The sequence below is a fragment of the Thunnus albacares genome, chromosome 7 (genome assembly GCF_914725855.1).
Source record: "Thunnus albacares chromosome 7, fThuAlb1.1, whole genome shotgun sequence".
Taxonomy (NCBI): domain Eukaryota; kingdom Metazoa; phylum Chordata; class Actinopteri; order Scombriformes; family Scombridae; genus Thunnus; species Thunnus albacares.
In genome coordinates this window covers 31,702,998-31,729,012 of record NC_058112.1, presented here as the reverse complement: position 1 = coordinate 31,729,012, position 26,015 = coordinate 31,702,998, and the positions used below count along the sequence as shown (strand labels likewise).

Below are 26,015 nucleotides of genomic sequence, written 5' to 3'. Positions count from 1 at the left end.
CTCTTCAAAATCCCTGTTAGCGACACGCTGTCTGTCTATGACTTGTAGCTACAGCGGTTTGTTTACTTTGTCTCCATTTGTACGGTGTAACACTAGTAGCCTGCCAGCTGCTGTCAACCAAACACAGACACCGACACGCCTCCCCCAGCTGCTGTCAACCAAACACAGACACCGACACGCCTCCCCAGCTGCTGTCAACCAAACACAGACACCGACACGCCTCCCCAGCTGCTGTCAACACATAACACCCTGATAATCACCTCTATCCATTCAGATATGGAGATGATTTGTGCTGGATTGAAAACATCTGGACATTAAGAAATTACATTTCCATTTTTTCCCTCCTAGAGCATGTATAATATATATGGCTGATTCTCACTAACCAAATGTGACTTTTTCACATCACATCTGGGCCACTTGCATATGTGGTCCTAGATCTGATTCATATCTGAACTCTGGCTCTGCGACCGCTGTCAGAACGGTCAGACTGGAATTCATGTGGTTTTTTTTTGTTTTTTTCAACGTCTCACTTCTCCGCACATATCGCCTGTCATCATCATTCAGTGTCGACACCTCACAGCTTGGTAAAAATAAACATGGAGGGGATCAACAACAGCGACATCATCCTTATCCGTATAGTCTGCCGACATCCAAAACAAATAATCCTGGACGTGTGTGTGCTGGCACTGTCACGTCATGCATGTTTATGATTTCATGTTATTGTTGCTATTCTTGTACGCATGAAGCTCACATTTCAGGTAAATATTAGTTTGTCTTTGTAAGTTTAGGACCTCAACGGTGGAGCCAGAGCCAGATACTTGTCACTTGTAACTGACAAACATGAATGTGAACCATAAAGACAAAAAAAATTGGAATTGAGCATTAAGGCATGAGTCTATAAATGAAGGAACTGTGAGAGACAAAGGATTGCCACAAAAAAACATGAGGAAGTGTGGGATGAGCTCACTGCAGCTGTACACGTTGTTATTTCTGTAAGTGTCTGGTTTCATTGCATCTCTTCAACCTTCTGTTTGTTTGCTCCACAAGCACACGAGCATCCGAGCTGTGTTCCCCTCTCTGATTTCTCTCTCTCTCTCAACCTATTTCCTCTTCCTGTCCTCTCTTGTCTTTCAGGCGTCTCTTGCTGGACACCGGCACCCATCCTGGAACCGCTCTGCTTCCCGGGCTGTCGGCGGCACTTCCTGAGGTTTTTGGATCTGGTTCCTCCAATCCTGCAGGAGTTCAGCCTCACCTCCTGTCTCTCTCTCTCTCTCTCTCTGAATGACGTCTTTATCCTTCTCTCTCTCTCTCTCTCCTCTCCTGTGTGTGAATGATGTCCTTTCTTGTCTCCCGTGTGTGTGAAAGGTGTGATGTGAGTCTCCCCTGTGTGCAAGTGTAGTCTATCCTCCTCCCAGATCTCCATGGTGATGGAGGTCAGGTCCTATTCTGTTCTGGTGGCACCTGAAAGCTGCTTGACATCCTCTTCATCACATTCTTCATATATATATGTTATAAATCCATTGTAATTTTGTTACTCTGTTCAATACAGCATTCTGTAATTTGTGCTCTATTCTGTAGATACATTTATAGCACGTCTATCCATCCTGGGAGACGGATCCTTCTCTGCTTCTTCCATTTTTTTGTGTTAAAGGGACTTTTAGGGGTTTTTCCTCATTTGCATTGAGGGTCTAAGGACAGGAGATGTTGTGTTGCTGTACACACTGTAAAGCCCCCTGAGGCAAATCTGTGATATTGGGCTATGCAAATAAAATTGACTTGACTAGATGGTGGAGTTTCAACACCTAAATATGCAGATTTCTTTGATCCACATGATCCATGTGAAGTGAACTGGTCCTAATAACCACTTCACTGTCTCTTCTAAGATGACAATCACAAATGAAGTGTCCAAAACAAGCAAACAAAAAAAAGACAGAGCAGCTAAACTGAAAATATGTCACATATAGAGATGAAAGGACAACAAGTTCATGTGTGCGGTGTGTTAAACCACTGATTCTGTTGTAAATGTGTCAGAGTTCACAGAATTATTACGAGGCCCAGAGAGCAGAAGCTGCAGTAAAGAAGCTGCGACATCCAGTTTCAGATAAACTGAGTTTATATCTACAAGCTACAAACCAACAAGGTCACAGATCTCCAACTGATCCGCAGACGCCGTCCTGTCCTGTCAGCTGTTAATTAAGTTTCCCAGAGAGGCACGGCCGCATCATCATCATCATCATCAGTTTGTTAAAACGCTCACAGCTCTGCTGCTTCATTGTTGCTTCAGCTCTAAAACTGTTGGACAAATTCAATTTCAGACCAGCTGGTAGAGAGAAATGTGTTTCATTATAGTGTGCGAATGTTTCACGACTGTAAATTAACAAAGATTTAAATAGAGAGACTCTCGACGGACCGCTACGACCTACAAGTTGTGGGTCACATGACTGACAGAAACAGCTGAAGCATCAGCGTTTTGGTGAGTCTTGTTACTTGTACTGTGTTTTGTGCCCCCCCCCCCCCCCATGGTGGTCGTAAACTGCATCTCTTACATTTTTAATGGGTGTTATGTGCAGTTTTGGTTCAGCTGTATCTGGTTCAGCCTGATGTGGGGGGGGGGGGGTCACCCAGGTTCTTCCTTTTTGTTTAGTTTGACCGGCTTCTCATTCTCTTTTCTTTTCCTTGTTTAATTTTGGAGTCATGATTATTTAAAGACAGCCTACAGACATATAAAAATACTCTACTTTGAATGATAATTTGTGTTAAAAATCTTATATCATCTCCTCCTTCTCCTTCATGTAAAAATCCAGAATCTCTGACTATATATTATTTCCCTGCTGGACAGAAGATGTCTCCTCCTTCACTGTAAAGTCCGTTCTCAGTGTTTGTGCAACTGGAAGAGGTTCCAAATGAGTCGCAATGTCATAAATCCTGCTGGTACGTCCAGGTGTTAAACTGAGATTTAAGACGAACACAGAGAAACTTTCCTCCTCTCAGCAGACAAATGAGAAAAAACAAACTCTGCACATACATCATTCTGCTCAGAGAAGAGAACAACAAGAAAAATGTTTGTTTTTTTTTAACTGAGGGGGACTTTAGCAAAAGATCAAATACAATAACCGTTAAACTCTGCTGGTAGTCGACTGCAGCGTGTGTGTGTCGTCGCTAAACGTGCGGCTAATCAGCTGGTAGAATTTAAATATGTTCGGCGCTGGAGGGCGTCTGTGACATATTCTGTATGTGAGAAAGTCTTTTCCTCACCAAAGAAGATAACTTTTGTCTTTGAAGAAAGACATAAGACAAATAAAGCCTCTGTCTCCGGTTGCACAGCCAGGTTCGGGTATCGGTACACGTGAGCATCACCTGGCAGGTTGTAGCGGTCCATCCAGTCTCCCGGTGGGAAACAGGAAGTGCTGATTGGATGTGGCAAGACAAATATTTGCAGTTATCCTCTGCCTTTAACATCCTCTTTAGTGCAGAGGAATAAGGTTCTCAGAGAAAATGATACTCATGTAAAACAACGCAGAGCTTTAAGTAGAAACTCTGTGACCAAAGAGAATAATGTGCATTTTTATTTATGTTATTTATGCCGACATAAACAAGCTTTCTCTCTCTGAAGGAAAGCAGGAGGAGTGATTGTTAAAGCAGCTTTGTGCTACTGTTAGACCTCCCCCTGAGAACAGTAATTAAAGTGCACTGTTCAAATCAGGCGCTGGCTTGCTGTGACATGTTTTTGTTTGGACTGAAATAGGCCGCACATCACAAATGTCACACACCCACAGCCAAACTTTCAAATTGCATTAGGTCACTTAAGGGAGGAAATTGAATCTGCAGCACACACAGAGCAGCTCTGATATAATTTAATGTGCTTTCCCTCAGCGAGCTCGTCACGCTGCGTCTCTTCATCCTGCGTTTAAAAGAAAAAAAAAAAAAAAAAAAAAACTGTTTTCAAGCTCAACTTATCTTTTGTTGGAAGCTGCTGCGTTTTTTTTTTTTTTTTTTTTACAAAATGCATATTTACATACGTCTTCTCTGGGGCAACAACGATAAGGCTGAGACCAATTTTACATAATTTATTTTAATTTAAACTAGAAATAAAACAGTCTGACAGAAGCTTTCTGTGGGATTACTACACGGTTAAAGCAGTTTTTTATTTCCTGTTGAATTCTGCCTTTTATTTGTGTTGTGTTGATCTTTTACTACAGTACAAGTACTGAAACTACAGTGTAACAAAACACCATTACAAGTTTAAATTAAAGCTGGTACTTCAGTAAAAGTACACAAGTATTATCAGCTTCATGTAGTTAAAGTATCATTTGAATTAACAGTTAAAGTAAAATGTCTGTTATAATCTCCCAGAGTCCAAAGTGACGTCTTCTAATGTCTTGTTCTGTACTAAAACTCAAATATTATCAGTTTATAATGATAGAAAACAGTCACGTCGGAGAATATTGACTGATTGTGACCTTGGATTATCAGGTTATATCTGCAGTCTGAGTGGTTTTGATATATTGAGGTTCAAAGTTTTGACATTCAGGTTATTATAACAGATAAACAGTAGAGTTCTCTTTCATCTGTCAAAATAACAGACACCCTTAATTTACTCTAAATACATAATATCAAAATCCTGACAGGTTTAATGAGGTTCTCTGGATGATCTGAGATCGGCTGAGGCTTCACAGAAAGTGATGATTCTGTTGAAAAGAAAAGTTTAGTCTTACTTTGTTTTAATTAACAAAATCGATGTATGAACTACTGACGGGAGAATTGATTTAAGCAATTTAAGCAAATTGGACATTTGGGGGTGATTTAGCTGCATGTTTTAAATGAAGACATAACGTTTGGTTTTCGCTGACAGATTTGAACCGATAATAAAGTTTTACCAACAAGGAAATTAAAGACGATTAGAAAGAACATCCAAAAATGTTTCTACATTAATTTGCTGATATTTTCTCTCCTTGTTCTACTTTGTTGTTTTTTTTTTTTGCTGCCGTCTCTCTGTCTGATGTTCTTCTCAGAGTCTTTCTCTGCTCTCAAATTGACTTTATCGCTGTGTCTGTAAACGTTAAACAGACACAAACTCAGTCAGCGGCTGTTAGAGTTAAAATCAGCAGCGAGCAGCCTAAATGTATCTCATATCCTCAAATATTAACATTTTTGGCTTTCATCGCTGTCGTCTTTTAAGTCCTCACAGTAACTTAACTCGCTAATAATAACATTAATTATTGCTAACAACTGTGCTAACTGTGTAATTAAAAAAAAAATCTGCTTTTCACTGAGTTCAAACAAGATAAAACACTGACATTCAGCTCATTTGGTGTTTGTATCAGTGACATTCATAAGAGTCATATTCTAAATAATCAATTTGGAGCTTTCAGAACTTAATGAATGATTAAAGGCTGTTTTCTGTGTACATATATGATCATTCTAAGGACACAACTTCTAACAGCTGAAGATAAATTTCATTAATTGACAATCATTGCAGCTCTAATGTAAACAGTTCAACATTTCTCCATGAAATGTAGTGGAGTATAAAGCCATAATATAAAGTCACTTTTGCAGGGACAGGTCAAAGGTCATGATGCTGTGGCCTCCTTTGTCTGTGCATGTTGTCTTATTTTTGTCACTTTATGATCATTATCCTGTGTAGGGCTGCAGCTAACGATTATTTTCATTATTGATTCATCTGCAAAATTGTCATGATGATACACTTTGTCTAAAATTATTAAAACCTGTAAAGTGCGCAGAGAAAGTAAAAAAAGTTAAAAAAAAAAAAAAGCCCGTTATAGTTTCCTAGTACCCAATATGACGTCTTCAAATGTCCAAAAATCCCCAAATATTCAGTTTATTATCAAGTATGACACAGAAAAGCTTCATATCTTCACATTGGAGAAGCTGAAACTATATTTCTATTCTGTGGCTCTACTGGAACATCTTTGCATGATTTACAGTAAAAAATACCTCCTTATTTATCTTATACTGGCCCTTTATGCAGCCCCTCAGTTCAGCCTCTGTCTGAAACAGGATGTTTTTACTTCCTGTCTCTTTAAGACCCCCCCTCCCAACGAGCCCACTCTGTTCTGATGGGCCAGCGTCAGGAAGCCGCAGACTTCTTATCTGAAATATGCGAGTGGACGACGCCGACGACATCAGCGACAACAAAGGCTACAGAACGGACGGCGGTTTGTGGGAACAGGCAATCTGATGCCATCACAAGGATCCATTCGGTTCAATAACATTTGGAAAGTCTAAACAAGCTCCCCTTTCAAGTGAGCGAGGTACCAACAGGAAGTCAGCTGGCTCGGCTGGAGAAGGACTCTACTGAGCATGCTCTATTGGTCCAAAACGGAAACATGAAGACTTTTTTTGGCTTCTTGCGCTACTGAGCAGCTTTCATAGAAATGCTTTGAATGCAGAATCCCCGTTCTTAATACACCCACAGTTCATAGCAGGCTGAAGCCCTGGATTCTGTCTCACAGGCAGCATTTTCACATTTAACATCCAACATCAGAGCAGAATAAAAACAGAAAATCACAAAAAGCAGGATATATCCCCTTTAAGTACCTTAAACCTGCACTTAAGTACAGAAGTGTGCTCAAGTGTTATTCCCTTTTTGGTGATGTAGAGGAGGATGTTCTGTATTATTATTCTGTATTATTGCCTGAAGGAAACTGTGGCATACATTTCATATTATGAGCTGCGAGGGAATAATCTGTGTTCCCGCTCTTGAATGGCAGAAACTGGAGTGCAACTTAAACATTATTAGATTATTACAGAGCAGAGAAGGGAAGTGGGGGATCCGGTTTCACGGCTTTAACTGAGAGCCGCTGATTTAATTAAAGTAGAACAATCATCCGAAACGCCGTGTAAATTATCACAGCTGTTTGTAATCTGACAGTGCAGTTCTTCCACTCTGTGCGCGCTGAAATCAATAGCTTGCTATTCAATCGGGTTTTAGTGATATTCAATCATTTCTGAAAGAAAAGATGAAGAAGACGCAACAGCTGATGAGCTGCAGATCAATGACAGAGGACGCCGGCTCTAATTTTAGTTCAAGAGGAACATAATATTTCAATCAATGTGTTATTTAATATATTTATAAAAAAGAACAAAAATCAATAGTTAGGAAGACATTACTAAACCAAACAGACTGGAATCCACTTCAAATACCTGAAAACAAGCTTTTTATAGTCTGAAGGAGAAAAATACAGATTGACTTTATAATGAAACTGAATCTTCTTTATTCCTCTTGTTGCTTTTTTCTTTGCTTATTATATATCATTATTATATATTTATTCTGAACTGTGTGCACAGCAGCAGCATTGTGTTTCATGTTTTTGTGTTTTTAACCCAAAAAAAAAAAAAAAAGAATTTCCTCTTGTAGGACAATAAAGATCTGAACTAAAAAATACTAATTCCATCTATTTATCATAAATAATCAGTATATAAACATTTAACAAATGGTTTATAACACACTATGTGATGTATTTGTCTGCAGATAAATGTCCTCTTTCTCTTAGATCTATTAACTCTTTCCGCTGCTTCAGGACTTAAAACAACCTGTTCATGCTTTTATTTTGTGTGCTGATGAGACTGATCTGATTTTACGGGTCATTTCTCATTTCTTGTATCTAGTTTCTTATATAACCGCTGAGGGTTGGGGGTGTAAGTGGGAGACGGTGAGTGAGCTGCCTGTATCTGTGTATCTGTAGTGTATGTTTGTTATGTAACAATGACTTTGTATGTATGTTGTGTTATATTCTGTATTTTGTGTTTTTTAAGGACCCTCTTACCTCTCAAGGAGCTAAATTCACATTAAAATATTTGTCAACAACTATAACTCCTCCTGTGACACCCAGAAGTAATGACTATAATAAAACACAGCTGTAATAATATAAAATATGTCTTCATAGGAGAAGTTATAATCCTTGACAAATATTATACATTAATAAACACTTTAAAATGTCCTTGTCATAATGTTTATTACATGTTTATGTACTGAGGAGGACTTGAAATGTGAAAATCAATTAATAACAAACGATTAAACCTGAAACATGTGAGCTCTGCCGTGTTCAATAATCCAGTTTCAGGAGTTTTCTGATGGATTATGCTGCTGCAGGTTGAAGAAGATGTTTTATGATTATTTTATGACACTTGATGTCTCTGGAAGGACGACTACGATTCAGTGTTTGAGCGCGATGGCACATAAAACAGCAGACCTGCTGCTGCTGCTGCTGGATGATCAAAAGACATCAAACTTTAAAGGATTTTTTTTTAAAAAAGCTCCCTTTCAGGTTGACGATCATGTATGTTTGAACTGTCTTCTGAGTCGTGAACGGACATGAAACCTGCCCAACTTATCTGTATGAAAGACAACATGAGCACGCTGTTCAAAGAACAATCAGAAAATCATACGTGTTCAGTTTCACAGATTTTGATGCGTGAATCCGTTTTTTTTTAGATGTGGAACATGTTACACTGCTGCTTCATCTTCACAGCTTCATTAAGACGATGACAGAAAGAGACACACTGCTGGAGATCAGATAATTAAAAAGTTTAACCCTCACATACGGCTCTGTTCTGAAAGTTTCATTAAGGATTAATCAGACATTTATTAATAACTGATGAGGTGTTTATGAATTAAATATAGATTTGAAGTTCAGAAGTTTAGTATAGAGACTAAATATGAGAGGATACTGAGAGGGGTCAGAATATAAACCGCATTTGAGGGTTTAAGATATAAAAGTAAATCTGTGTCTTTGTGCTCTGTCAGGCTGCAACACTGATGGATTTTTTTAAACTTATTTTGCTGTTAAAGTCTTAATGAAGACAGAGAATCCACTGATACTTTTAACAATATTAGAGAGTTTTATAAAGTTCACATGCACCACAACCGAATGTTCATATTTTCATATTAATATTTTAATAAACAGAATATTTTGTGATGAGATTTACGACACAGAAACTTACCAGCAGTAAACAGTAGGGCTGTAGTCAACAAAAAAAAATCTTGGTCGACTAAAATCGTACAAAATCTTCAAATAGCCACACATTTCTCTGTTCTGTATTTCTCTGTTTTGTGTCTTCAGGTTATGCTAACCCATTGTTGCTAACTGTGGAGCTAACCTCCTTTACTTTTCCAACACTTAGCGAAACAACAGACGTGACTTTTTAGCATTTATTAACTGACACACTGTAGTCTGTACTGTATATTTACTGCCAGACTGACAACTTACTACTAACCTTTTCCTCTGACCCGCTCGTATCCACCGTCACTTCTCTGCTCCTCGCTCTTTCCCGCTCGCTACGCAAACATACTCCTTAACGTAGCCACGCGACCAGTGGTTTCCCAGGCAACGACACAGAGGTTAACTCACGTACCGGAACAGCGCTGCTCAGAGACTCCCAAACGATGTCGATATCAAATATTAAATAATATTTTTTTGGCGTGGCGGGGGTTCTCGTTGTGTCATTATGGAGAAACACAGATTCAGTAAACGTTCAGTAACGGTCAATAAACGTTGAGAACCGTTAGACCCACCAGTCTCCATTAGTTTGGGCGAGTTCAAAGTTGTGAAAACAACGGGGGTGTTTTGAATACACCCCCGTTGTTTTCACAGGTAATTTGTTAGTCTGCCCCCCCCCCCCCGCCGCAGGAAATAATGGATTAATCCTGGAAAGCTACTGATGTAGCACTTTTCTCCTTATGAAAATAACACGGAGATTATTCGACCAGTGAGACCAATTTAGAGAGCATATCGACCAACTAATCGACCAGTCGACCAGCAGACTACAGCCCTAGTAAACAGTTTGCATCTTACCTGCTCTCATCATAGTAAAAAGTTATTTATGGGTCAAAAAACAAACATTCATGGATAACAGGGGCTCACTTTAAAGAACTAAAAGTCCACCACAGTAACAATAACAGGAGTAATGTGGTTGAACTCCACAGTTTCCTTTCTGCTCAGTAAACACAGACAGCGCTCATAAATTTAAGGGATTGAATGATCTGACCAATAATGTTTAGTATTGCTGAAATAGTAAACACTCAGGAGCAAAACAAATCAATCAGTATCTTCCTACGAACTAAAACTGCCAGTCAATGGGCCTTTTAATGAAATTAGCCGATCGTAAAAATGCAGCGGTCGCCTCACAAGGAGAAAATAGTTTTTTTATAGACTGATCTGATATGAGATGAAGCTTTGAACTTCAAATTGTTGGCATTAAGTTTCCCTCAAAATGTATTTGAGATGGAAATGAAGAAGTATAAAAGTAATTTCTGGGAGATGGAGTTGGCTGTTTTTATATTACAGAAATGTTTCAGGCCTCACTGAGGGAGACTTTTACATAAAGTGACTGGTGTTAGTTCACACGTGAAATTAACAGACAGAGTTTAAGTACTTTTATGTAACTTTCTCAAAAACTTCTTGGTTGGTCTTGTTTGTGGGTGAATGTGTGTTTGTGTGTGTGCAGGTTTAAGCTGTATATCTGCGGCTGAGTTAACTTTTATAAAATGCTGATTTGTTCCACATTGATATTCAATAAATCATATCAGGTCTGAAGAGGCTTCAGTGGATCACTGTGGGATGAAACGCTGCTCTCTTCATTATCTGATCCAGATCTGATGTGTCGGAGAGGCCTCCTGCAGCTGCACCTCTCTGCTCCACAGTGACTGTGCACATTCAAGAGAGACACTTAATGAAGTCTGAGGTGGTGAGAGTCCGCTGGCTGGATAACGTATCGATCTCTCTCTGGACCGTCTCATCACTGTCGTCCTCCCACCATCTGGACAGCTGCGGCCCGAGCGAGCGCTCCTCTCACATTTAGATGTTTCTGGATCAAAGTCTGGAGCCGATTTCTTATTTTTAACTCAGTTTTGTCACAGAGAAACATCAGAGCTGCTCAAAAATAACTGAATAAATTAATAGAATAATAAACATCAGACAGCACACATCAAAACAAAGAACAAAACATGTGTAGCCTAATGCGGCATTTCCTGTTTATGTAGTGTGTTTGTGTAGAAATCAGAGCTGAGTGTCAAAGCTCAGTGTAGTGTCTTAAGCATCAGATTCATCATCATCTTCACTGATCAGACAGCTCCTGATTTCAGTTTCAGTCTCCATTTTAATTAGAAAAATCAAGGCTGCAACTTATGATTCTTTTCATCAGTCTGCTGATTATTTTAACAATCGACTGATTAATAGTTTGCTTTATAAAATATCAGAAAATAGTGAAAACAGCCTCCAAAAGCCCAACGTGACTTCTTCATGTGTCTCGACCAACAGTCCAAAACTTAAAGACATTCAGTTTACGACGATAGAAAACAACAACAAACTTGAAACCAGTGAATATTTGGCATTTCTGCTTGAAAAAAATGACTTGAACAGTTACTCAACTATCAAAGCAGTTGCAGTTTTTATTTTTTCTTCCAGCTATTAGGGCTCATTGTGTTTAACACATTTAACATTCGTTTGATTCTTTTGTTCAGTGAAAAGGGTTTTGTAGAGAAACATGTTTATATTCTTGAAAGGAAGGCAAAATATCATACGAACTTCCACATGATTTTATTCACATTTTCAATTTGCACATAGATATAATAAAAATAGAGCAAAAAAGTTTGAACGTTTGTCAGAAGTGTAAAAGTTAACGTTAAGATAAAAGTAAAATGAGACAAAGTGCAACATAAACAGACTTAGTGAATAAATGATGACGTATATCAAATCCGAACTTCCTGCAAAAATCTTTTGCTTCCTGAAGTTTTAATGTGTGAATTCTAACACTGATTTAATTCTACAACTTTAGTCTATTCGAGCAACAAGTTTGTTCATCACAAACACAAACAGGTGGCAATTTAACAGGACTAGACTGTTGATGCCATTTTTTTTTTCTAAGACAACAACAACAGAACTTTCAATCAACCATAAATCTACTGTTTATCATGTGTGGTTAACAAATAAAGGACGTCTAAGCTGTGTCTCAAATCACGTACTTCTGTTAGTACACTTTCATGTAGTACACTGTGTACACTTTATATTTACTGGCATAGTGCACGAATTTTGACAGGGTAGTGTCGTCTCAAATCAAACACAGTCGTTGTGCACTTACCGGAAATGACGATCGCAAATTAGCATTAGCTAGCGTTAGCATTCGTGTTATCATTCGCGCTACCGAATCATTACAGACTGATAAATTAACCCAAAAAACATACTGATGGCTTATATCCGACAGCAGTATAGTGGCTCTTAGTGCTAAAAAACACATGTATAACTTACATTTGTATAATGTGGCGATGTTCACCGTAGTTACAACGCCCCCGGCCGCCATTTCCAGTTTGAAAAGTGGTCCCTCCCCTTCCGCTACGTAGCCAAGATGGCGACCATTGAGGGTGAGAAGTGTCCACAGTTGCACACTCAACTTTTTGACCGTTTTGAGTGCACCATCCGGGTACTCACAGTGCACATTACCCATACTTCTCAGTGTGAATGCACTTATGCGCTCAAAATGTTACGTGTAAGTACAGAAGTATGCGATTTGAGACACAGCACTAGTCTCGTATGAGTCACTTTTAGCCAAATTAGCTGTAACTCTTTCAGCCCTCAGTTAAAAATGGGAAAAAATAAAAACACACAAAGAATAGAGGCTTGTTCCTCACGTCGACAAAGAACACCTCAATCTTTCTCTTCACTCCACAGTTAATATTCTCCTCTCGCCTCAAAACACACAGCTCTCCCCGCCGCAGTGATTGTGACCACATGATCAGAGCTGATACGACGTACGCGCAGCTCCATTTGGATTCACTCATGCATTTGGACATATTGACATAAAGACCCAAGATTCTCATCAGTAAAACAATAAAACTCTACCCGGCCGGATTAGACGGAGTAGAATTCGGACCTGATCCAACATAGCTCCCGGGAAGACCTGCAGTTGTTGGTATTCATCTGATTTACTGATAAATAAGAATGAATGTAAGGCAAGTTTATTTGTATAGCACATTTCAACAACAAGACAACTCCAAGTGCTTTACATAAAACATAAAAGGCATCAAGACAGAATGTGAAAGCAACACAAGGCAATATAAAAAGACATTCATTCTTCTTTTTTTTTCTATTCTGACCAGCGTGGAGCTTTTCTCTCTATGGGGATCTTTTCTTACCAGAGACAATCTTCACCTTAGTGGGAGCAATGGCATCAATAACATTTGTAATTTTAGAATTGAATTATCTACAAGCTCACTGACTGAGACCCAATAAAGGGCAGGTGTGGAAGAGAAAGCCTGAATAAATATTTCACTGGTGTTTTCAGTGATATACCTTTTTCAGATTATCTCTGTTTGAACATTTGTGTTTCATGGAGATAGAAAACAACACAGGAATGATCAGAAAGAGCAACACCAGTCACCACAACCTTTGAAATGTTCAGATAATTAAGTTCAAACGTAGCTGTCTGAACATTAGTTCGGTGTAGAGTACGATATATAATTTGATAAATTATATATTATATATGTTTTAAATAATGTATATATGTTGTAAATAAAACTAAAAGCTATGACTACAATCACATCAAATTCCTTTGGCCAGCTCTCAGTTTTAGAGGTAAAAATCTGAGTAAAAAGGGCAAAACTGTAAACCAGTCATTACATTACATACATATAAATATATATATATATACATATATATATATATATATATATATATATATATATATATATATATATATATATATATATATATTAGTTCACGTCACTTGATCAGCTAGTTTTCTTTATGAAACAACACTAGTGCTAGCGGGTAACTAGCCTTATGTTGCTACTCTCAACTGCTACCTAGCTTAGCAGTTAGCTAAGCAGTTAGCAGTTGCAGACAGGATGTCTCTACTAGAGAGAAATGTCCATGAGTTAGCACAGCTTCTTTCTTCTTCTTTCGGCGAGGTTTACTTTAGACGTGACAGGCACTCCAGCTGTAGTCCCGCTGATGTTAGCACTAGCGTAGCCTTGTCAGCAGATGCGGCGGGGGTTTGTCCCTCCTCGCTAGCCTGGGTTCACTGTTCACCCAGGGGGACAGACTCCGACATATCGCTTTCGTGCCACTCGGTTCCACTTATTTTACCGGTGGCTTATACAACGCTTTGCTGTAGAAAATGGGCGCGTACTTTGACGTGCAAGCCAAAAACTGGAGACTGACTGGCTGTTGTCACATTTATTTCTGCAGTGTCTGTTAGATCTATCCATAATGAGTTAAAAATGTCCTAAGTTTATCATCGTAATCAACATTACTTTTATTGCGATCCCGTATCGACATTGTTTTATCGCCCAGCCCTAGTTCAATGTACGGATGCTGCTGGCAGAAACCTGAATATCATGTATGACACAGAAAAGCTTCATATCTTCACATTTGAGAAGCTGAAACCAGAAAAAAATTAGCATTTCTACTTAAAAAAAAATGACTAAAATGATTATTTGATTATAAAAATAGTTGCATGTAAAGTTTCTGTAATTGTTGCAGCTCTACTCACATTATTCAAAAGATAAAAATAACTATTAATAGTCTTTATAATGACTGTGAGTGTCACACTGAACTTATTACCCGGCTCTCATCATCACAGTGCTGATAAACAGACGAGCAGTTTCTCTCCGAGTCTCTTGTTTGCATCATTTGATTTGCTGACAGCACACAGTTTTCATATGAACACACACACACACACACACACACACACACACACACACACAATGGCAGCTGTTATTATTGAACGCTCACACTCCAACAATTACATCCTCCACTCCAGTTTCCTCCCAACAGCACAAAATCTGCATTTGTTTGACTCGTGAAGAGAAGGAAACCGAGCCAACAGCCGATGAAGACGTGACTCGTTATGCTCTGATGGAAACACAGAAGAACACCGTGTAAAACAACCTCTCAGCACTTTATTTGTTGATATTGATCTGTGAAATCTAATTTACTAACTCATCCACGTTCTAAATCTTAATTTTTTCACCAGGTTTTCTTTTTCAGTTCTTGGAAATGTCTGTATTGTATATTATTGATGAAATATGTGTATTACATGCTGTATATAGTAATTGTATCTTTGGTTTTAAACAACTAAAACAAAAAGTAAATCAGTACGATCAGCCTCTAGTCCAAATTACAGCACTAAGAACATCTAAAGGCCCATTCAGACAGGATTAATATCACAGAGGGGGGTGGAGAATCAAATATTTACCCTCCTCTCTCATAATTAAAGTTGTGGTTCTGGACTGCGTTTCAGCCTCAGATGAACTACAGGAGCTGCTCCTGTAACAGACAATGACGCTGCGCCAACTATAGATCTCCTATGTAAGGTTAAAACCCCAAAACATTAAATGGGACAAGTCTATATTTATATTCTGGGGCTCTACTGGAATATCTTTGCATGATTTAAAGTTAAAAACTCCTTATTTATCTTCTACTGGCCCTTTATTCAGCCCCTCAGTTCAGCCTCTGTTTGAAACAGGTCGTTTTAGCCAAGCGGTAACCTCTGGGGCTGAAAAATGAAGCCCATGCAGAAGTGCCAAAAACCGCAGTTCCTTCAGTTCCTTGAACGGCCGGCTCCAAAAAGCGAGTCAATCCCCATAAACCTCCATGTTAAAATGGCCAACTTTACAGCAGAAATAAACATGTTTACAGCCTGGTACAAAAAAGGTCCGCCAGCCGCTAGGTGGCTTGTTTCAGCCATTCAGCCCGTCTCTTTGCCCATTTTTGATTGGCTGGGAGTTAGGCAGTGTCACGCGCTGCCAAGATGGCGACGCTTTGAGCTTCAAAACCGCTCTTCAGAAACCAACGGGTGACGTCACGGTAACTATGTCCATATTTTTATACAGTCTATGGTTTTAGCTCCTGTCTCTTTAAGGCCCCTCTGCTCTGATTGGCTGACTGTCTGGACCAACAACTAATTAATTAATTGAGAAAATAATCGAATGAAAATAATGAAACTAGTCACTGACCAGCAAAGGTAATACTGACATCACATCACCTCAGTCTGAACGGGGGGCTGAAGACAGAACTTTAAAAAGAGTCCTTAATGACTCTTTAAAATTCAGCAGCAGCACGACTGCTGACGAAGCTGCTGTGTGTCTGCGAGTCTGAATCGCAGCATCGACTCAAGATTAAACAACCTCGAAAAACAGCGACGGTCCTGCCACACTGCGACTGTTTCAGCCCGCCGCTTAAAACACTTTCACTGCTTTTCATTTCTCGTTGAAGAAAAGAATCTCTTCTATTCAGACTGCGAACAATAACTGCATTATTCATGGACTACTGTAGCGCAGAAACAAGTCCTCGACACAACCCCAGACTCGCAGACGAGTCATCCTTCGACACAAAAGCAGATCCTATTTAGATTATATCATTAAAACAGACAAAACACAGACAAACAACTCGAAGGGAGACAGTTCATCACATCAGCTTATCAATGAAATCTGATCTTCCTGTTTCTAAATGACGAGCGGTCACATGCAGAGCAGACAGAGCAGACCATCACCAGTCACATTTAACATCCTGATTATAAAGTCTGTGAGGCGTCTCTCTCTCTCTCTCTCTCTCTCTCTCTTTTACCGCTGACCCTGATAAATTCGCTCCACCGTCACCATCACTTGTGCCTTTCAGGGTCACATTATTTATTTAGTAAACGCAGGGTCGTCCATCACTGATTTGTTCCTCGGTACGCGCCAGCATTCAAAACCATTTTCCTTTTATCTTGGCTGACGTTCAGTTTAGAGAGTTGAGTGCAGAGGAGAAGACATTAGCGGCGATAGTGAAGAAAAGTGAGGCTGTTTAATCCCTCGTACCGTTCAGCAACCGTCGCTCACATCAAGAGGTTCAACTCCCCCCCCCATCTCCCACCTATCAGTCTTCACTCCCCGCTTTGTTTACAGGAAGTCAGCAGCTCTCAAGCTACCAGCAGATAAATAAAACCAGACTGGATTCACTGGCTGACTTTTGGAAGTAAAAACTTTTTATTGGGGTTTTATTTGACAGTCGGTGTAGAGGGAGACGGGGAATGCAAGGAAACAAAAGGTGCTCCGGTCCGTCACCTTAACCATTAGGCCGTTATTTAAATGGGAAAACCTGGAACGAACTTTTAATTTGACTATTTTCTGAGTTTTTTGGAGTGTTCTTCAGAGGCTGTGGGATTTAGGGGGGGATTATAAACACATTTTGCACACATGCATTATTATTATTATTATTGCCTTAAGAGTTTGTTTTGCTGTTTGGGGTTTTTTTGCCATTAAGGTTAATCCGGTGTGTCGAGTGTATATTGTTAAGTGTTGTTTCTTAATAAGCCTGCATCCTCTGTGACGGTTGACTAAAACCTATTTAAAAGAAATAAAAAATATTAAAGATCCCCTCCAGACATGTATTAAGACGTGTAAAAACACTCTGCTTAGAATAATAATGTGTGTCTGACACAAACAACGTTAACGTTCCTTAAGTTTGGCATCTATTGCTTCTCCCTAATTAAAAATTCCAGAGCCTATAAATATGCAAATGCATTTAGTTGCAGAAGTTTTCCTGCTGGGCACTTCTCTGTAAAGTCCAATTCTCAGTGTTTGTGCTCTGGAGGCTTCACATTTCCACATCACACTTGTGTAAGTTGAATATTTCAGCAGATGAATGTGAAAACAAAGTCTACACATACATGATTCTGTACTCTGGCTGTCACTTTTTATTCACTTTTGTTCGAATGTAGAGAAATATTAAATATTCAAACTGTAATGACCTGCTTGAATTCAAAAACATGCAGTATAATAAGTGTAACCTCGCTGCCTCGTGATCCAGCTTGACCTGCCGCACGCTCTTCGACCTGTCAGTAAACTAAGCTAATAAATAAAAACTAGCGAGCAAAGCCGCGCTGATCGGAAAATCACGACACACCGAAGCATCTGAGAGGCGGAGTGCGGAAGTAGTTTGGCTTCCGCGCTGTAGACGGCAAAATTTACCAGCAAAGATGAGGCTGTTTGACAACTTTGTATAAAGTAGCTGCCGACAAACAACAAATCCGAGGACTCAGCAGCTAGCTTACCACACAACGAACAGAGCTACATCGACTCTGCAACCTTGTCTGACACAGTGCAATCTGAAGACACAACACCACACAGGAAAAATATAATAACGACTGGCCATATATATATGCTTATAACAGTCACAGTAAATTGTATCTCCAACACATTACAGTGTATGACTTGTGTGCAAATTAATTAAAACGAATTACTTGATTGGTGACATCCCTATTATGTACAGCGAAGCTCAAACATCCAACTGAAGGAACAAGAAAGACATATTTCTGTTTAAACGCAATAAGAAAGACCTGACTAGAACCCCTAAGAACAAACTAAAAGTCAAACTGCGACACCGTTACGTCAGCGGACGGGTACACGCTGCACTGACCTGGCGTCTGCTGCTGGACCATCTCCGTGAGGTCCTGCAGGCGGACGAGCAGCAGCAGCGATCCAGCTCCCAGCAGCAGGAGGAACCACAGCGAGCAGTAGAGGGAGCAGGGCAGCTTCATGACCGCGGACAGGAGCCTCCTCCGGACACACGCAGCCTCCAGCTGCCTAAAGTCCACCTGGTTCATCCCAGATCAGCCCTGACCGCACAGCCTGAGAGACACAGAGAGAGAGAGAGTTAGACCTCAGGACTCATCTATAAACAATATATCGATTGTCTCACACAGATAAGCATTTCTATACTGACTTTTTATGATTTCTTGCCATAATTAGCCTCTCAGTTGGTTTATAAAATGTCAGAAAATTGTCAAAAATGCCTTAAGTGATGATAGAACATTGAAAATCCTCAAAATTAAGAAGCTGGAACCAGAGAATTTTTATCAAATTTGCTTGAAAAAATTTCTAATGTTTAATCAATTATTAAAATAGTTGCCGATTCATTTTATGTCATATGACTAATCAATAAACTGTTTCAGCTTTTGATCAACTTTTCTCTTCAGTAGTGTTCAGTGAGTCAGGATTCATTTTGATCTTTTATTCTGATAAAAATCTAAATAGTAAAAAAGAGATTTATGGAAATGCTGTTGTGCATGTCAAGTTTGAAATGTTTTACCATATGAAATACTTGATTAAAAATAAATAAAAAGATACTTAAAAGTCAGGAAATTATGAAAAAAAATATCTTTTTTTTAGCTAATTTTGTGCCGGGAGCATGTGGAGTCGTGTTTCTGTCCACCTGGTGAATGTAAGTCCAATATTCACTCTCTTTTAGCTTCTGTTTTTACTCTCTACCAACTCCTGAGGGAAATATCTGGCTCTTTAGCTACTAAATGCTCCACTATGTTCACCAGCTAGTCTACAGCTAACTGTGTCTGTTTGCCGTTTGGTGCTGAGCAGGTAGTGTACAGTGGCTTTTTAGAGCTTTTTCTCAGAAAACAGCTGCCTGCTGAGGCTGAAACGACACTATGAGAGCACTGAGAGTGAAGCAAAACAGTAAAGTTGCAGCCGGACAGATAAACAATGAGCTGAAACTCACTATAAAGCTCCGTAAAGCCGAGAGGAGCTGCTGATAATCCTCTGTAGGTTCATCACTACGAACCACGACCAACACATCGCACACTGACAGATCAGACAGTGGTGTTGACCTCATGCGGACAGCTTCTTTGTTTGCTTGTTCCATTTCCGGTTTTGTCTTTTTATTTTACAGTTGATGAGTTGTGAAGTGAGAGGAGCTGTTTCAGGTGCTCCTGGTTCTGGAAGTAAAAATCTCATTAATGTTTCCCATAAACAACCTTAAGTGACTCACAGTTTGAGCACTTTTACAGCTTGGATTGGCAGGAAACTCTCCCAAATAAATCATCAGTGGACTGTGGACATAAAAAATTTGGTGCAAAAGTTAACGACAGCTCCCAAGGTGCATTTCAGCAAAAAAAAAATCCAATCACTGAGCTTAAAATCAAGTCAGATGTGCTGCTAACAGCTGGCAGCAGCTAAATATTACAGTATTTTACAATCTGCAGGGTGAATCGATTCTGTTTTCATTTCTGTGTCACTTTTGAGTGAATTCAGCGACTCTGGCGTCACGTTTTGTTTACAACTTCGACAACGAAGCGTTTTTGAATTCATCACTGCTCAGACTGGCACGGGTGTTGTTAGCCGTTTACCCAAATCACGGACAAAATGTGATTTCTGAGAAACAAAAGTTGAAGTAATGGAAACTGGTGGTCATAATAAGAAACCTACTTATAGGATCGTTACATTATCTGTCAGAGTTTCTGTGTTCAGTGACATTCAGGAGATTGTTTAAAGAAAATGTTTAAATGGAAGTAAAGACAGACAGACAGACAGGCGGTGGCTCCTGTGTCACAACTCTATTATAGAAATATAGATTACAGCCAGTTTAAGTGACATTTCTTGTGCTGTATCACATATACAGTAAATCCTGTGTACATCCTGCTGCTCTGACCCCGTTTCTCCACAGGGATCATTAAAGTTTCTTCTCATGGTGTCTGGCAGCAGTTCACCGACGTCCTGCTGGATCACGCTCTACGAGACTAATGGAGGACGGGAGAGCAGAGACGGCGAGTCAAACCGCAGGCTCGACATCGCCGTGATTTATGACGGGCGGCGATACATCGAGCCGAGGGAGAGGTTCACGCTGTGTAAAGGAAGATGATACAACAAACCGCTCTGCGAGGAGGAGGACAGTGTTTAACACGCTGTTGTATCTGTGTGTTTTGTTTTTTTTTTTTTTTTACTCTGCTGACTACAGGCTTCCTGCTCCCATGAGGCCGTGCAGGAAGGAACATCTGTTTCTCAGGAGTGCAGTCAAACAGCTTCTCTCAGCAGGTGTGACTACAGCTATGGAAATAAGCATTGCAGGCACACACACACATACACACCTCTCTTTCTAATCACACACACACACACACGCGTTCACACTGCAGGCTGTGCTGATATTAATTTCCGAGGCTTCATGATGCTCTCCTGGTTCGTTCGGCGGCGTTTTGATCTCAGCTGGTCGCGCGGCTCTCATTAGAAAGCGAAGGAGAGAAAACACGAGTCTAAAACCAGTTTGGGAAATAAACACTAACAAATGTGTCGTTTAATAAAATCAAAGACGTAAATAACTTCTGGATCACAGGGAATATAAGATTTCACAAAGTGACTAAAATAAAACGCAGCTTTTTTCTCTTTTCAGTTTGGAAAAGAAAAATTCTGACTGAAGTCACACCAGAGGAAAACAGGAAGTGATCTTTGTTTATGATTCACTCTATTAAGCCCTCAGAGCTGAACCTCGCCGCTCTGAGATCATTTGTTTGCCAGACAAAGTGTCAAGACGACCGCAGATTGATTAATTATTTTAATTAAGGCTCCATCAAGCACTAAAAAGGCACAGAAACAGTGACTCTATCAGATCATATTATTCTGGATTATTTAAAAAAAAAAAGCCAAGTAACAGATAGTGCTGCTTTACTTCATATTTCTAAACGGCAGCTGTGAACACAAAGAGACGCACTGTCCATATATATATATACACACAGTGTCTTAGTCTAAAAACATCAATGAAATCTCCCCCGTTTGTTGATGTAGTATGGAAGATTTAATCTGTATTTCCTTTTGGGGTTTGGTTCCACCCATGAAGCAGCGGTTGGACAGTTTATTATTTTTCATTTTGGCATGACGGATGCGTCTCCAGTTCTCTAAAAATATTAAAAAAAAGCTCCCTGCACTTCCACATGAGAATTAATGACAGCTTTGTACTTAGTATTGGCTGCTCTGCGCTGAAACACAACACTACCACTGACTGTTACTTTATAGATCATTTTTCTTGTATGTAGCCTAAAGCTGTCAGTGTTTCCATAGACGCGTGGCAAGTAAGGCAAGTTTATTTGAAGAACAAGGTAATTCAAAGTGCTTTACAAAGAGCGTAAAGGGCATTAAAACAGAATATAAAAGCAACACAAGGAAAAAGACATATAAAAACAATTAAAAAGTGTTAAATTTGGAAGTAAAAAGAAGCTAAAAAGGGAATAAGACAGATAAAACAAGAGAATAAAAGTAAGAGAATAAGTAAGTTGTCTGTATCGGTGTATTTCTCTACACTGAGCTTAAAGGAAACATTAATAAGTTACAACACATAAATAAACGTAGTCCTGATAGATGATACATGGACTGATCAGTCTCTTTATGGTCTTTATGTTTGTAATATAACAAAATAACAAAACTGACTTATGGAGGAATTAATTTACTCAAACTTAAAGCCAACAGAAGAAACAGTCAGATGAATGATGAATCAGCATTTTGTTTCCTAATAACTGAAACTTTCTGTCAGTTTTACTGCAGTTACTGAGGTCAACGACCTTTTAACAGCTGAAGGAAACATCGTGTTAATAGAGTTGTTGTGTAATGTTATTGCAGGTATTCAAAGATCTGTTATTGTAGGTTTTAATCTTGTGCTTTGACTTTTATTTTGTTAGGATGTCCTTTAGTTTACATTTGGATAACAGATTGTGCTTTTAAAGATATTTACAGAGCAGTAATTCATCTACATACAGGTGGAAGTCAGACCTTGTTTGAATCATGTCTCTCCATCAACTTGGCGTCTGGGCTGCTTCTGTTTGTTTCTCTTTCCTCCTTAAACGTTTTGAATCACTTCTTTACTTTCTCCTTGTTTTTCTTTCAACACCGTTACATCCTGTGATTCTTCATCGCTTGTTTCCTCTCTCCTGATTCCTTCACTCGCTCGCTCTGAAAATATAAAAATCTTTTCCTTTTAAAAGTCTGAGTGAAGCAGGAAGCACAACTTTGACTTTTTAATAACAGTAATTGTGGACAAAGGACACACAGTGGGAATGAAAGCAGCGGTCAAGTCAGCCAATTTTAAAAACTTTAAGCTTTTCACTGTAGAGCTGCTTACTTTGTGATCTTTTGTCTGACATTATGATTTGATACCACACATGTCAGTAAATATCATATATGATCCTCTGATGGCAGCGGCGGCGGCTCCGGTCCGCCTGCTAGCTTCAGCACGGAGGGTTAGTTTGTTTTGAAACCGGCGTAGCACGAGTGGGCGGCGGTTTGTTGGTCCGTGTTAACAGTAACAGCCTCATACGTCTCAATGTTCAAACGGTGAAAACAAAACGAGCGCTCCTAGAAGCTACAACAGAAACTGCTGTAGAGTTACAGCTAACAGCTGTATATACGTCTACGCAACACACACATATAAACACGTGCGAGCCTACCACGCTCCCGCTTCTGCTGGTATACGTTACATTTGTTTTTATTTGGCGGGCCGTCCCTCCGAGGTAATGGTAGGGGACACACTGGCTGTAACTCTGCTCTGTTTTTGTCAGGTTTTTTTTCTTCTTCTGTTGTGATGTTGTGTTTTATGTATTATTGTGTTTTAAGCTTTGTCTTCCATTAGTTTGATAAGCCTCTACTGTTCTTTAAAGCTTTTATTGAGTCTACTATCTAATTTTCTATTATTTGCTGTTATGGCAACCTCGGTACCAAAGGGAAAAATGCTCTTGATAAGATTGTGAAAGTGGCAATTAAGATGGTGGGAGCACAGTTTGGTAGTTTGATTCACATATTCAACAAGCAGGTGCTTAATAAAACTATGACCGTTCACTCAGAGAGCGTCCGTCCTCTTAATGTTTCCATCTGACCTTCGTTTAAGTTCCTCTACAGCCACATAAACAGGTCAAGAGTTCCTTCATCCTTGTCTCCATTTGAGCCTTAAATGCTGCTGACAGGAGATGCTGATGTTGATGATTAGACCACTACCTCGGTGATGATGATGATCATAATGATACAAAGACAATTATTAATATTGAGGGGCTTTACATTATGATTTGCATGGAATTGTGGGCTTATGGTTGATATTTATCTCTGTACTGTTGTGTGTTTTTGTGCCGTATTGTATTTTTTTTTAACATTTTACTGTGTGTTTTTATGCTGCTGCAGCATAAATTGCCCACTTGGGACATATAATACCCTTGAACTTGTTTTGTGAGTGTTTCAAGGACCCCCTTGAAAACAACATCTCAAGAGGTTTATCCTCATATAATACATTTTCTTAAAAAATGCCAGTTGTAATTTCCCAAAAAAGGTGAAAGGTGACGTCTTCAAATGCCTCGTTTTGTCCAATTAACAGTCCAAAACCCAAAAATATTCAGTTTACTATCATTTTTGATGAAGGATGCAGCATAATATTATCACATTTAAGAAGCTGAAACCAACTAATGTTTTGACATTTTTACATAATAATTACTTAAAATAGCAGATTCATTTTCTGTCCATCGACCAATCGATGCTTAAGATTCATGTTTTAGATCTGTGACATTTAGACTAAATGATTCAGCAACAGAAAAATCAATAATGAAAATCTTTAATCATTAGTTGCAGCTTTAGCTTCAAATTTCATTGGAGCCAGGTTGAGGTTTTTATGGCAGGTGTCTTGTTGTGCTAATGTGTTAGTGGCTAAAAACAGACACAATCTTTCCAACAACAACACTGACACACATACATGCACACACACACACGCTCGCTCAGCAGTCACTACGTCAGCTGACCATAACTGGAGTCAGTCAGCTGATCTCCACCTGTTATTCAGCTTCATCCTGTTGACTGGAATCCAGGATCTCTTTTCTTTCTGGCACTGATTTGTTCCCCCTGTTGGTCCTGGCAGGCAGAGGACGATTCATTCTCACGTCTCTGATCAATGTTCATTCAGCTGAGTGATTCATAAACTCATTGATTACTTCAGTACACACTTATGATGTACGATGACAGCAGGACAGAGCCGACCCTTTCTGAGCATGCTCCTGTTCTGCCTTTAGCTGCTCTTCTAAAACAGCACGTGTTGCACTATTTTTTTTAGCAGCGTCTGTCAGTTTAACATCATTATCAACAAATACCTGATGGATATTTCATGAAATCCATGTTATAATGCTAACCGCAGGCTTATCAACATGCTAACGTTTACACTTTTTGATGCTAGTGGAAGCATATATTCAGAAATAGCTTACATCATGCTTTTCTGCATGACCTCATTTGTTCCCTACCCGTCTGCTCTCTGCTACCTCCTAACATCGGCTCTCTTTCCTGACTGTTCTGGGCATCGGATCCACTCTCAGCTTCACCTACACCTCCGACTGGTCCGTGGATTCAGCATCCAGCACAGCCCTCCACTTCACCCACTCCCTTTGTGTGTGTGTGTCAGCCTCATGGATGTATGAAGAGAGCTGGATACAGTGATGGAGACTGGGCCGCGTTTATTCCTATGAAAGTTGCTCAGTGGAAGCCAAAAAACGAATACTTTTCAGCCACTTCCTGCTGTAAAGAAATCACCTGGACGCTGCCGGCTAACGTCCGGTTTAGCCTTTCGCCAACTGAAATGGAGATAAAATGATTTAATCGTGCGACTCTTGAGACTTTCCGAATGTGATCGGACCAAATGGATCGAATTCTGATGGTGAAACGAGTCATTTCGCAGAGGTTTAACAGCTGCTCAAATGATTGTGTGCAGGAAAAATGCTTTTTGTGCCACTATGTCAAATTGGCTTCACAGCATGGCGCGCACTTCCTGTGGGCTTGAACTGCCTAGAGAGTCACACTAATGCTGTAAGTCCTTCAGTTAACTCTCAGTATTTGGAAGTAGGTAATTAGGGAAAGGTGAAAAAGACTGATTCACAAAATTGCAATCCTTATCCTCTGCAATCAATTCACAAGTATCAAAAATTTTCAAAATGTTAATAAAGTTGACCTTTCCACGCTGGAGTTATCTTGTAATTCAGCTTCTAAAAAGGCGGCATTTAGGCGCATTTTTTAAATTTAATGACTAAATAATTACCCTTGCGAGATGAACATGAAGTACATGAGACTAACATTAAAGGAGCAGAGCAGCGATTCTCCAGCAGTAACAAACAACACCCGCTGACCATCACACACTGCAGCACTTAAAAAAATTACATCAACTCTGGTGGAGGGAAGAAAATAACCGGCTGTCTGTTTCAGCTGCTCAGCGTCTCGGACG

The 26,015-nt window shown here is 39.5% G+C and overlaps 1 protein-coding gene and 1 long non-coding RNA gene across 3 annotated transcripts in view; one reads left to right on the top strand and one right to left on the bottom strand.

Moving 5' to 3' along the window:
- Nucleotides 1-26,015, bottom strand: part of LOC122985344 (carbohydrate sulfotransferase 8-like) — a 92,746-nt gene that overhangs the window by 44,940 nt on the left and 21,791 nt on the right. The window contains exons 1-2 of one of the 2 annotated variants that reach the window (XM_044355924.1): nt 22,547-22,609; nt 18,417-18,628 (exon numbers count right to left, since the gene is read on the bottom strand). In XM_044355924.1, the coding sequence (XP_044211859.1) occupies nt 18,417-18,603 (187 nt within the window). In that variant the 5' untranslated portion in view covers nt 18,604-18,628; nt 22,547-22,609. Of the gene's footprint in view, nt 1-18,416; nt 18,629-22,546; nt 22,610-26,015 lie in introns of those variants that run through there. The other variant, XM_044355923.1, reaches the window with a different exon arrangement.
- Nucleotides 166-21,152, top strand: LOC122985403. The gene is made up of 3 exons (XR_006404108.1): nt 166-912; nt 9,831-9,836; nt 21,141-21,152. It is a non-coding gene; the product is annotated as an uncharacterized LOC122985403 (long non-coding RNA).